The sequence below is a fragment of the Equus przewalskii genome, chromosome 29 (genome assembly GCF_037783145.1).
Source record: "Equus przewalskii isolate Varuska chromosome 29, EquPr2, whole genome shotgun sequence".
NCBI lineage: Eukaryota > Metazoa > Chordata > Mammalia > Perissodactyla > Equidae > Equus > Equus przewalskii.
Genome location: NC_091859.1, coordinates 30,232,396 through 30,244,679, shown reverse-complemented (window position 1 = coordinate 30,244,679; position 12,284 = coordinate 30,232,396). Strand labels below are relative to the sequence as shown.

Sequence of the window (12,284 nt, the reverse complement as noted above, 5' to 3'; positions counted from 1 at the left end):
AGAGTTAATCTCTTGCCCTTGAGGGGTACCATGGATGAAAATTCCAAGAAGTCCAAAAATCCATACGTGAGCCCAGATTGTCCTTAGGCTGACTGGATGATGTGTCACGTGTGTGAGTACGTGAAAAGACAGTCATCACACACCCATTTAGCTAGAACAAGGTGAGTTACATAAGATACAGGTTAAGTCAAAAATGGAATAATTCTGAAGATGATAATAAGAGAGGGTGAGGGTGGCGACGGCAGCACGGGTGCGATGTAGGAAATTTTTAGAACAATTGTTCTCAAAATTGTTCAGAAGGAAGAACAGCTAGAAGGGTTGAAGCGTTGATATACTAGTGATGATATATTAAAAACATGATGTATTAAAGCCATGAAACGTTGCTAGGGTAAACCGAAATCCTAATTACAGCTAACACGCACCGAGTGTTTATATTTACCAGACACCATGCTAGGGAAGTCCTTTTGACAGTCATTGTCTTAACAATTCTCCAGGTGGTTGCTATCATTTTCCCATTTTACAGATGAAGAAACTGAGGCTCAGAGCTATTAAGAAATCGCCTGAGCTCACACAGCTGGGAAATGGTGGAGACGGGACTGAAACCCAAACAATCTGATTTCTGAGCTTTTACACTGCACCACACTCAAGACACCGGAAGTCAAACACGGAATCCGGTGTGAAATCAGACATTCTGACGTGGACACGCCACAGCAGACACTAAAGGTTATGAAAAACACATGCAAGAATTTAAAGTAGAAGGAAACTCTATCTGTGTACTTAATTTTTTCCCTTTGAAAACGGGAAAAAGACCACTTCTTGTAGGATCCTAACGCTGCCTCAAGAGCACATTTTTCTCCCTCTCTGCCCCTCCACGGGTGTGCAAGAGACTCTGTGTCAGGGCAGTGTAAGGACTCTTAAGGAAGAGGAAAGTCATGTCAAACAAGAAGAATCTTTAGCCTTATCTCTGTTCCAGGTAAATGTGGCTGCCAGACACACAGGTCCCCAGAACACACTTGGCATCTTTTGCATTGCTTAAGCATGGCTGGTGGGGAGGAAGGAGTCAAATATTCAGGAAGAGCCATCCACAGCTCAAACTGCCAACTTCTTCAAATCCTCATGGGGAAAAGGGAGGAAATAAATTCAATTCACACAAGTAAATGTGACACCCCAGCTTCCCTTTCTCCAGTCTCCCTCTCTCTTACTGGTGTCCCCGCCCCACATGGCACCCAGGGCTCTCTCCCACCCCTCCTCAGATCCAGCCCTGCCACTAAATGTGTAGCCTTGGAAAAACCAGTCAATCCCCCTGACTCTTAATTTCCTCATCTGGAAAACGAGGGGGTCACACCGGCAGATGTCGAAGCTCCCTTAATGGATTAAACTTATATTGAGGTGTTAGTAACTGATAAGTACTAATGAATTATCCTGCCCTGTTCTAGTTGCATTTTCACAGATTTCAGCGAAAGGCATTGAGGAATCTGAGACATCAGCAAGCGTTTGGGGGAGGGGTATTTGTGAGACTAAATGGGTATTCAAATTACACTACATCATCGCTGCCTAGCGCCTGTCCCTGAATCTGCCTCTTCCTGACAAGTTCAACAAATTGCCAGCCATAACTCACATTATCTTCACACGATCTTCAATGATCACATTGCATCACCTATGTCACTTCCTGGGGGCTCCTATTATGAGACTATAGTCTGCACTCTCGGGATCCTGGGTTCCATTTCATAGTTGTGAGACATAAAAGGATACATGAGGGTGAAATGAGCAAACGGGGTCAAAAGGTACCAACTTCCAGTTATAAGATAACTGAGTCCTGGGGTTGTAATGTACAGCATGGTGACTGTAGTTAATTCTGCGTTGTATATTTGAAAGTTGCTAAGAGAGTAGATCTTAAAAGTTCTTGTCACAAGAAAAAAAATTATAACTGTGGTGATGGATGTCAACTAGATTTATTGTGGTGATCATTTTGCAATATATACAAATATCAAATCACTACATTGTACATCTAAAACTAATACATTATATGTCAATTATATCCCAATTTTAAAAAAAGGATCATGGGTGTCTGAAATGCCCTGATGTGGATGAAATGGCTAGTCGCCTACCCCTTTCCCTTTGTGATTTTTTTTTTTCCAGTAAACAATGGAAGTGGAATGGAATACATTTTCCTGTCTGCCTGACAGCCAAGGGCAGCCAGTGAGATGTAGGGGAAATCACTGGGGAGGGCTCTGAGAAAGCTCCTAAAGAGAGCTGACGCGCGGCTGGAGTTTCGACCTTTCTCTCCTTACTCTCTTCTTTCTACTTCTTGCCTGGAATATAGCCTTTGTTGTCTAGCAGCCACTTTGGACCATGAGGTTACCTAGAAACTGGAAGCTATCTGCTAGGGATGGCAGAGCATAGGGAGAGAAGGAGCCTGGGTCCCTGATACTCTTATAGAATCTGTCATACCAGCGCTGGGTCATCTTCTTTTAGACTTATTTTATGTGAAGAAAAGTAAAACCACTAATTTATTTTAGCCACTGTTTGGGGATGGAGAAGGGCATCTTTTACCCACAGCCCCAACATAATTCCTAACTGATACACCTTCTGATTTCCACCCAGGATTTACTTCATAGAGAAGGTTCCAATGGCCGTGGAATCATATATCACCTTTAAATGGGAACAAAAATGGCATTTGGTTCACAGGACTGTGCAAGGATTAAATGAGATAACAGGTGCAGAGGGCTCGGCCCGGTATCTGGCACAGAGTCAGCTTTACTGTCATTGCGATTTCTGGTTGAAAAGTATTCCCAGCTAATATGGTAAAGATCCTCATGTTTGTAGACTAGCTTCCTTATTTGCTAGATGGAGGGACTGAGGTTCGGAGAGGGAAAGGGACCTGTTACGGTCAACAGAGAGTAACGGTGATAGAGCCTGAAGTTCAGGGCTCAGAACCTGGCATTACGGGAAACTCCTGGCCTACAGCACATGGTGGGCCCTCAATAAAGGTTTGTTGAAGAAGACATTCTTTGACCTTTAAACCTCTGCTGGCATGCAGGTTACAAATGCTTGGACAGCAATCCATATGTAAGTTAGAGATGTTCTCTTTGCTCAGAAATCTGAGGCCCAGTTTTCCTTCCTGAAAAGACTTAGCTTGTTGCTAAGCACATGATGCTCCATCTTTGTGCAGGTAGTTTTTGTTCTAGAGTTTCCAAAAAGCCAGTGGAAGGCAGGAGGAAGAAGTATCTGGTGAAATTAAAACACTCACCTCAGCTTCCATGGATCGCGCAAGGTTGCGAGTTGGGAGAAAATAATACAGTAGTCTCCCCTTATCCAGGGGGGTTAAGACGCCCCACTGGATGCTGAAACCACGGATAGTACCGAACCCTATATATACTATCTTTTCTCCTATACAGACATACCTATGATAAAGTTTCATTTATAAACTAGGCACAGTAAGAGATTAACGGCAATAACTTCTCTTTGGCATATCTGAATTGTCAGCATCACTACTCTTGTGCTTTGGGGCCATTATTAAGTAAAATAAGAGTTACTTGAACACAAGCACTGTGATCCATGACAGTTGATCGGATGACGGACAAGGCTACTAAGTAACTAAGGGGCAGGAAGTGTATACAGCATGGCTACACGGCACAAATGGATAATTCCCGTTCTGGGAGCAGGACGGTGTAATATTTCATCACACTACTCAGAATGGAGTACAATTTAAAACTTATGAATTATTTCTGGAATTTTCCATTTAATATTTTTGGACAGCAGTTGACCATGGGTAACTGAAACTGTGGAAAGTGAAACTACGGATAAGTAGGGACTACTGTCCTGGGGACCTGGGCATTTTCCAAGATTGACCTGGTTCTCAGGCTGCCCTCAGCCCTACCGCTAAGGAGACAGCAGTTTCCTCCTCTGTGTCCCCCCAGTCTTGGGTGTTCCAGCCAGGAGGCACATCTGCCATCTTGTTTCGCAGTTGTTCATGTGCGCATACCCCTTTTGCAGCTCCCTCCCCTCGAGGGCAGTCTGTCTTCTTCACTCTGTAGTCCATCTGCCAGCATAGGGCTGGGTCCACAGCAGAACGAGATAAAGGAATATTGAATAAATGAGTGAACCCAAGTGTTGAGGGAGGAAGCAGAATGAGAAATACTGAGGCAGGGGCGGAGTTCACAGTCCCGGGACACCCCGGGGGGAAGATGAGAGGGGGCATTTCTCAACTGCAATGACCAGCACGCTCGACCCCTGAGGGAAAGAGAGGCCGAGACTTCACTCCCAAATTCCTGTCATCTAAGAGGTTGCAAATGACTACACCAAAGTCAAAAGGACAACTGTTTTATCCTCCACACATACCCATTCTACCCCTGAAATAAATTGCTTTGCATAAATGAGACAGTTAAGTGCATGGACTCTGGAGCCAAACTTCCCAGGTTCACATCCTGAATCTACCACTTACTGGCTGTGTGGCCTTGGGGAAATTACCTAAGTTCTCTGGGACTCAGTTTACTCATCTATGAAATGGGGATAATAACAGTTACTACCTCACAGAGTTGTTTGGAGGATTAGACAAGGCTGGTATATGTAAAGTGCTTAGACCAGTGCCAGGTACATAGAGAGTCCTGGGTGTTTGTGACTTTTATTTTTTTATTTTTTTTAAGATTGGCACCTGAGCTAATATCTGTTGCCAATCTTCTTTTTTTTTCCCTTCTTCTCCCCAAAGCCCCCCAGTACATAGTTGTATATCCTAGATGTAGGTCATTCTGGTTGTGCTATGTGGGATGCTGCCTCAGTGTGGCCTGACGAGCGGTACCATGTCTGTGCCCAGGATGTGAACTGCTGAAACCCTGGGCCACCGAAGTGGAGCATGCGAACTTAACCACTCGGCCACGTGGTTGGCCCCTGACTTTTATTAATTTTATGAGAAATCTTTGAATGCTGCATTCATGATCAGACATAGCTAGACACTTCTACCATCTGTTTAAAAGACTGTCTATTAATAATCTTGGACGATTTAGCTGGGTATGATGTCATGTGTAGGCCTATTCTGATCCCCATTACCTCGTATTTGTTTCAATTGATGGTTTTGTTTTCTGTAAACATTTATTTTACTGCTTTTGCTAGAGAACTAGGGTTATCATCTTGGAAGTAGTTTTCCTCAAGCTGACAAGCCTGGAGGCGCCAGCAGCAGGAGGGAAAGGTCAGGGAAGAGCAGAAGGTCAGACACACTCTCCCCTTCCCCACTGCAGGTCCAGGCCGCGCGTGGTGGACCCGAGCTGGGGAGACTGCAGGTTCAACCCGAGCTCTGGACTGGACTCGAATGTCTAAACGAGAGTCTACGTTATTGAAAAGAGGCTTGTTCTTATAATCAGTCACCAAAAAGCCACTGAACCTGCCACGAAACCATCAGGGACTAGGGAAGGGAATTTGGCCACAGCACGTTTGAAGAAATGACAAGAACAGAGCAAGCTATTTTCTGTTTATTGTCATCGAGTTCAGCCCGTTCCAAACACCAGTTATACTTGTGGGGGCTCATCTGGGCATCTCTAAGAATCAGGGCATAACACGAGGTGTGTGGTGAGCTGGTTGAGACCCTCCAACACAAGAAGAGAGCCACAGGGTGAATCCTTGGCGGAGGAGCAAGAGCAACCTATGGGTGGGTGGTAGGAGGTTGGCTGGAGAGCACGTCCCTTCAGCCAGTGTGGACAGAGACCCATAGGGGCTCCCCCAAAACCCACAACTGGACCGCTTCCTCCAGCGTGTGGATGAGAATCGTACCAGAGGGCACCAACAGTTAGGACGAGCCCTCAAAGGGTACCAGCTGATCAAAATGACTCTTGCTGCCTTTCTTCTAACTGCCTTCCTCTACTGTCTCCCTCCCCCAACCCTGGAGGAGCCACAGGAAGAGCAAGAAAGAGCCGGCCCCGCTCCTCTTTCACAGAGCAAATTCTGAGCCACAGGGAGAGAGAGGCTCTGGCTCCCATGTGGGGTGGACCAAACTGGGCTTTATCACAGCTGAGAATGAGTTTTCACTATCCAATCAAGACTGATGTGCTGGCTGAACACGGTCAGATGCTGCGGGAATTCCCTGCGGTGGTGTCCAGAGGCCAGGCCGGGAAGGCTGGACAGAGGACTTTGAAGGCAACTTTTCAAAGTAAGTGAAAATACAGCCAGTTTCCATTGGTACCTCCACAAGGGCATCCCTACTCCGCAAACGGGCTAGTGGAAAATGGGCACGATGCCACTTCCGTACAGTGGTTACTGTACCGGTGAAACGAATTCACACAGGTCAAATGATTGCTATGGTCCCTGGCAAGGAGTAATAATATAAATCATTCAATCTTCAACAACTGTCTGAGGGCCTATTATGTGCCAGGCACTACTGTGGGAGCTGGGGTTGCACAGTGAACAAACAGTCCTCATGAGCTTCCGTTCTAGAGAAGGTGGCAGACAAAACACGGGCAACTAAAATATAGATTAGCTGTATCATATATACATATACAGATATATGATAGTTATATGTATTATATAGTTATCTGTAAATATGTATTTATATATTTGTTATATATAAATATATTTGTATTTATATTTAAATTTATAATATATTAGTTATATCATATACATATGATAGTTCAGACAGTGGCAAACGCTATAAAGAAAAATAAAGCATGGTAAGGAAATAGAGGAGATAGGATAGAGTGGGGCCAATTTTAGATAATGGTGATTTCTTCCATTGGTAGAATACAGTTTTTAAAACTACTCTCATAAGCACTGTCCCATTTTGTCCCTAGAGTAATTTGATGAGAGATCATTTCTGTCTAATGGTAAGAAAATGGGAACTCAGAAAAGTTAAGTAACTCCAAGTTGGGTGACCTTTCATTACCCAAGCCAACAGCAAACACAGGCACAAGACCAGCTCAGCTAGAAGCCTCGGCATTCTCTGCAGCTCCTAAATTAATTCCGGGACCCAAAGTCAATACAACCTTACTGGAAGCCAATGCTTATGAAACTTGGCTACAGTATTGGAAAGAGGATTTCTATTTCAGATCTTACTTGCAGCAAAGCAATTGCTGCCACCTTCTTTATCAAGAACAGTATCCCAGCCAGGCAACACAGTGGGAGAGCTTCGCCACTGAGCTTGTTTCACTTCAGCCCGCTTGCAAACTGGGTGGGGAGACTACCACCGACCTGATTTTCCTTTAAAAACTACGCTGAAATCTTGAACCTCGCCTGCGCTGAGTTAAAAGTTCATAGATGAATCCGAAGTTCGGAAAGATCTCTCAAAGGAAGACTGTCCGCGATTACACCCCAAGGTTTTGTGGAACAACTAGTCCCTTTCTCTCAAGGAGGTGGCAGCTGCAGCATGCTGGGAGCCCTCAGGAAGGGCAAATGTGTCTGGGATTTCAATTCAACAAGCTCAGTGTGGAAACCTTCAGTAGGCACCTTCTGTCCTCTGTGGCTGGGAGGACAGCCCCAATTTCCAGTGCCTCTGAAAATGATGGCAAGGCAGCTACAAAGAGCTTTTGCATTTGTGCTTTTAACACTCTTAGAGTATTTCCTTGCTTTTGGACTGAAGATAAGACAGAGTTTGGATGCTTTTTTTTTAATGACTATCTTGGAAGCAGCTGGTACTGTAATTCTGCCTAGAGAGGAAACTTACTATTTGGAAAAATATTTTGAAAAGTCATTTGGGATAACTGAGACCTGTGGGCATAGACGTCAGCAGGAATCAAGGACTGGAGAACAGAGGAAATTCGGTGGAGATTGTTCCAAGAAGGAGGGGGAGAAAGGAGTGAGGGGGAGCAGAAGGAGGTGGTGGCGGAGGAAAGAGGAGGCAGCAGCGGAGCGGAAAGGGCTGGGACTAGTTGTGGGGAACCAGCAGGTGGAGGGCCAGTGAGCCAGTGTCGTGCGGAGGTGGAAGAGCATTTTGAGGTGGGGACATCTGTTCCATAGGACACTGTTTGGGATGTTAACCCCTCCTACAAACTTCAGGAACTAGGATCACAAATGCTTTCTGTGGGCTGTCTTGTGCAAAACAAAGAGGACCTTGAGTTTCATCCCTGGCTCACGATGATTCAGAACAGGGTTGCCCAATAGAACTTTCTGTATAATGGGAATGTTCTAGCTGCACTGTCCAATACGGTAGCTGCTAATTACATGTGGCCATTGAGCATCTGAAATGTGGCTAGCGTGACTGAGGGACTGAATTTTTAATTTTGTTTAACTTTTAAACAACCACGTGTGGCTAGTGGCTACCATACTGAATAGCACAGGTGTAGAGAGAGGTGGTATATGCAGAAGGAAGGGTCCCAGGTCAACGTGACCCTGAGAAGGCAAGCGCCCTGGGATTTACTGAAATCTTGGGGGCAGACCTGAGATTTAAAGTGGGAATGGAACTGGGGTACTGGGAAGAGGGGCAGAGTTAAGTCAGTTTTACCTAGATCATAAGGTCAAGGAAACCCTGATCAGACAACAGGCTTACAAAAGTATTTGAGAAAAAAGGAATGGAAAGTCCTTCAACAGGAAAACTGGAGTTTCTAGAAATGGTGAAGGTTTTTGGTTTCTTTTCCAGAATCTAAACTAACAAACGGCTATTTGTATCTGTGCACAAACATCTTATGGAGAATTCATAACAACAATTGTAATGGCACATGGTAGGTTTTACTAAATATCTGAGCTATTAGATGACTGACTGAACAGTACCTTACAGCATCCACCAGCATCCTCTCACTTGAATCTTGCAACATCCCCCTGCAAAAGGTAGGGGTTAAGTCCCATTTCACAGCTGAGAGGGTTGAGGGTCAGAGATGTTAAGTGGTAACTCCAGGAGAGAGAGGAGTTTTGGTCTTTTGGTTAACTCAACCTGTCGCTCCATCTAAGAGGCCTTATCTGGACTCTCCATTGCAGCCACCGGTAGGGAGCATGTGGATGCAAGCGAACGTTCCAGGACCACAGACACATGAAAAAGCTCCAGTATCGCACACATTCCTGGCATGCTCTTCCTTCTCCCACCAGCCGAGGGGCTGACCCCTCCCTAGACTGCGAGCCCCTGCACAGCAGGACCCATACCAGATTCCCTTCTGGTTCTCTGCCGCCTGCCACAGTGCCTGCCACCCAGCCTGTCAGCCGATACCGATGGACTGAAGAACTGGATGAACCAAACAGCAAAGGTGGCTTCTCCATCGACTTTTTAAAAAATTCTTTTCACTTTGGAGAAACAGCATTAATGCAACACATAAACATTTTCTCTTTCCTAAGTCAGCACAGAGCATCTTCCCATTTATTGAGGGGAGCCAATTCTCAGCCACTCAGTTTTGGACTCTCCAGGGGGGTTGGCTGAGGCCTGACACTGCTCTTTTGTTTGTTTTCTTTCCTGCTAATGATTTATCTGTTGGGGATCTGCAAAGGGAATTCCTGAAACTTGTACACTGACCTCCTTCTGCCATTTCAGTCCTTGTTATGCCTGCACTTAGAAAAGTGGTGAGGAACAGCGGGGCAGAACAAGCCTGCCTATTTGTCATTAGCAGACGCAGTAAAAATTATACATAGGAAAAAGAAGCTACCAAAAGGAGAAAGAGTTTAGATATATTGACTCAAATTAAATTGAGTATTTTGGAGGTGTAAAAATCTAGATTTTTATCTATCAGTAAACGGTCAGTTCTAAGGAGTGCTCCAACAACCTTCCTTGGCCTGTTAAATAGGAATGATGAGTGACAGCGATTTTTTGTAGACATAGCCATAAACGTGGAATATCTTTTTATCATAAGACAGACAGAGAACAGTCAGGCTGCAGTGATATTACAGATAGTACCACTCCCAGCAGAGGACTCTAGACCTCCAAGCTGATAAGACAAGGCTGTTTCCCAGGTTCCCCCAGCCTTTCACGTTACGAAGCCAAGCAGTTTGCCTGTCCCAGGCTCACTGACATACATATAACACACTTGTGGGTTCCACATTTGCCTCCCAGAGAAGTTACTGTCTGACAATTAAGTACTGAGGAAATTCAAATTAGACATTCACATTTATTTTACAATGTGTCTGAATTCTTTGAAATTTTTAATACTTTGATATTACTTTGTTTTGGTGTTAGTTGTTAACAATTGTTTGAAATTTTTACAGCGAAGAAACCCAAAGTGTTTACTTTGGTTACTGAAGAAAACCAATCATGATGTTTCAAAACATGATTAAGAACTGTACACAAATTACTTCAAAGTGGGTGAAGGAAAGCAGCAAGCCTGGTGAGGCTGGACTCACCTTTCCAAAGCTGGCAGCATTCACAGGCTGGGTGTCGTTCTTCTCGCAGAAATCCAGGTAATGCATGTAAAGGGCGCTGCGAGGGATGCAGACCCCTTCTGCAATCTCATAATTCTCCTCCAGCCTGCAGAGACAAATGCCCAATGAGCAAACCCCAAGCAAGAAGGGTCTGTTCTTTCTAGTCCTCCTCCAGACCTGGACAGACCTTAGAAATAACTCTTTTCCTACAGATGGGGAAACCAAGGCAGAGGAAGACACAGCAATCTGCCTAGGGTCATGCACGAAGATAGTAGGTTAGTAGGATCAGACTCCTGGCCCCTTGGGTATGACTTCAGGTCACTTTTCCAGTCCCAATTCCCAGTCCCTCCCCTGTGCCGTCAGTGGCCTGGCCACATTCGGGATGGATCAGGTTCCCCAAAACTCCAAAAACAATACAGGAGCACGCAGGTGCCCCACTCCGCCAAGTTTCAACCACATGCTTACTTGTGTAGCGATTTCTAATAGGTGTCAAAATCTTGGCTAACAAGAGCAGTGTAGTAGGACGGTCAAGGAGAGGCTGGACAGCTGGACAGCCACTAATCTGCTGACTGAGGGAGGTTTCATGACCACAGCAGGCAGCTGAACCACTTAGTTTTTTAGGATCACCTTCGACTAGGATTATGTGATTCGATACCCATTACCTTCTCGATGAGTATAGGTTAGGGGTTCAGGGTAGAGACCTTCCACCTGGGTTCAAATCCTAGCCTCGTCACTTGCTGGCTTGGTGACCTTGGGCAAGTAACTTAACCTCGGGCCTCAGTTTCCTTTTGGAGGCCATGACTGTAACGACCCCATAAGGTTGTTGTGACGATCACATGTAATGTGTGACACGCACCAGCACAGTGCCTGGCACATGGTAAGCACTGAGTAGATGTTGGACCTCATCATCGTTCGTTTTTCCTCTCCATAAAACATTTTTGGGCGTCTACATGTCCAGAATTTGTACTAGTTATTGGGGATATAATAGTGAACTAGATACCGTTTATCTTTTTTTCCTCTTTAACCCAAACACCAGAATGCAGGCATCCAAAAGAATCCTCCCTCCTCTGTCACAGACACGTTGGAGGGTTAAACATTTCCTCCAACGAAACTGCGGAGGGACAGGACAATTTGGGGACTTTGGGGCCTGCTGCCTTCAGAGCCTGGAGCACACACTGTTCAATAAACTCACAACAGAAAATATTTCTCCTTGGATCATGAAGTGGATTTTAGGAAACAACCCAAAGTCCTTTGGAACCAAGTTTCAGGCATAAAGTGACTGGAATAACTCTTTTCTCCCAAACATTTGGGGTGTGGGGCTCAAAAATAAGACATGATGCTAACGCAATGAAATAAATGTCCTTAAGTGGCTTCTAACTTTCTCTGAGGGCACTTGCCAAACAAGTGGTCCAGGGCTGTCGTAACTGAAGTGGAATGAGGACACGGCCTCCCGAGGTGCCCACTTGAAAGGGCAGTGCTCATTTGGCTCATTCTGACACGTGGTTGAAAGAAAATCAGTTCAACCACTTTCCATCCAAACCCCACAGATGAATACAACCCCAGGGACGCTCAGATAAACGAATAAGTGTAGTGCTGAATGGTCCCAGGTCATCGCATCCACACCCCCCTCTTCTGGGAAGGGGAACACTGAGTAACTCCTGACAATTTTTAGAAGTGTTCCAGGAATTAGTTTATGCAATCTTTTCTAGGCAACCTAATTCCTTGAGGCTGGGATGGTGTCTGATTCACTTCTGCATCCTTGAAGTCCAGCATATTCCGTGTCACACCGCAGGTGCTCAATAAGTGTTTGATGGATAGATTCATATATTCATTCAACAAACATTTATTGATCTCTTATCACGTACCAGGTGCTGGGGATGCCATGGTGAGCAAGAGGGTCTTTGTTTGTATACAGAGAACAGATTAATGGTGGACAGATGGATAAAGACACAGGTAATCTCTAATTCAACAAATTATTATTGAGTGCCAGGCAGTGTTCTAGACATTAAGGAAACAGCAGTGAACAA

General features: G+C 45.0%; 1 protein-coding gene across 5 annotated transcripts in view; it reads right to left on the bottom strand.

Annotated features, from left to right (window-relative positions):
• RFX4 (regulatory factor X4) overlaps positions 1-12,284 on the bottom strand; it is a 177,584-nt gene that overhangs the window by 89,321 nt on the left and 75,979 nt on the right. For all 5 annotated transcript variants that reach the window (XM_070599807.1, XM_070599804.1, XM_070599805.1 and 2 more), the window contains one exon: positions 10,240-10,363. In XM_070599807.1, the coding sequence (XP_070455908.1) occupies positions 10,240-10,305 (66 nt within the window). In that variant the 5' untranslated portion in view covers positions 10,306-10,363. The remainder of the gene's footprint in view (positions 1-10,239; positions 10,364-12,284) is intronic.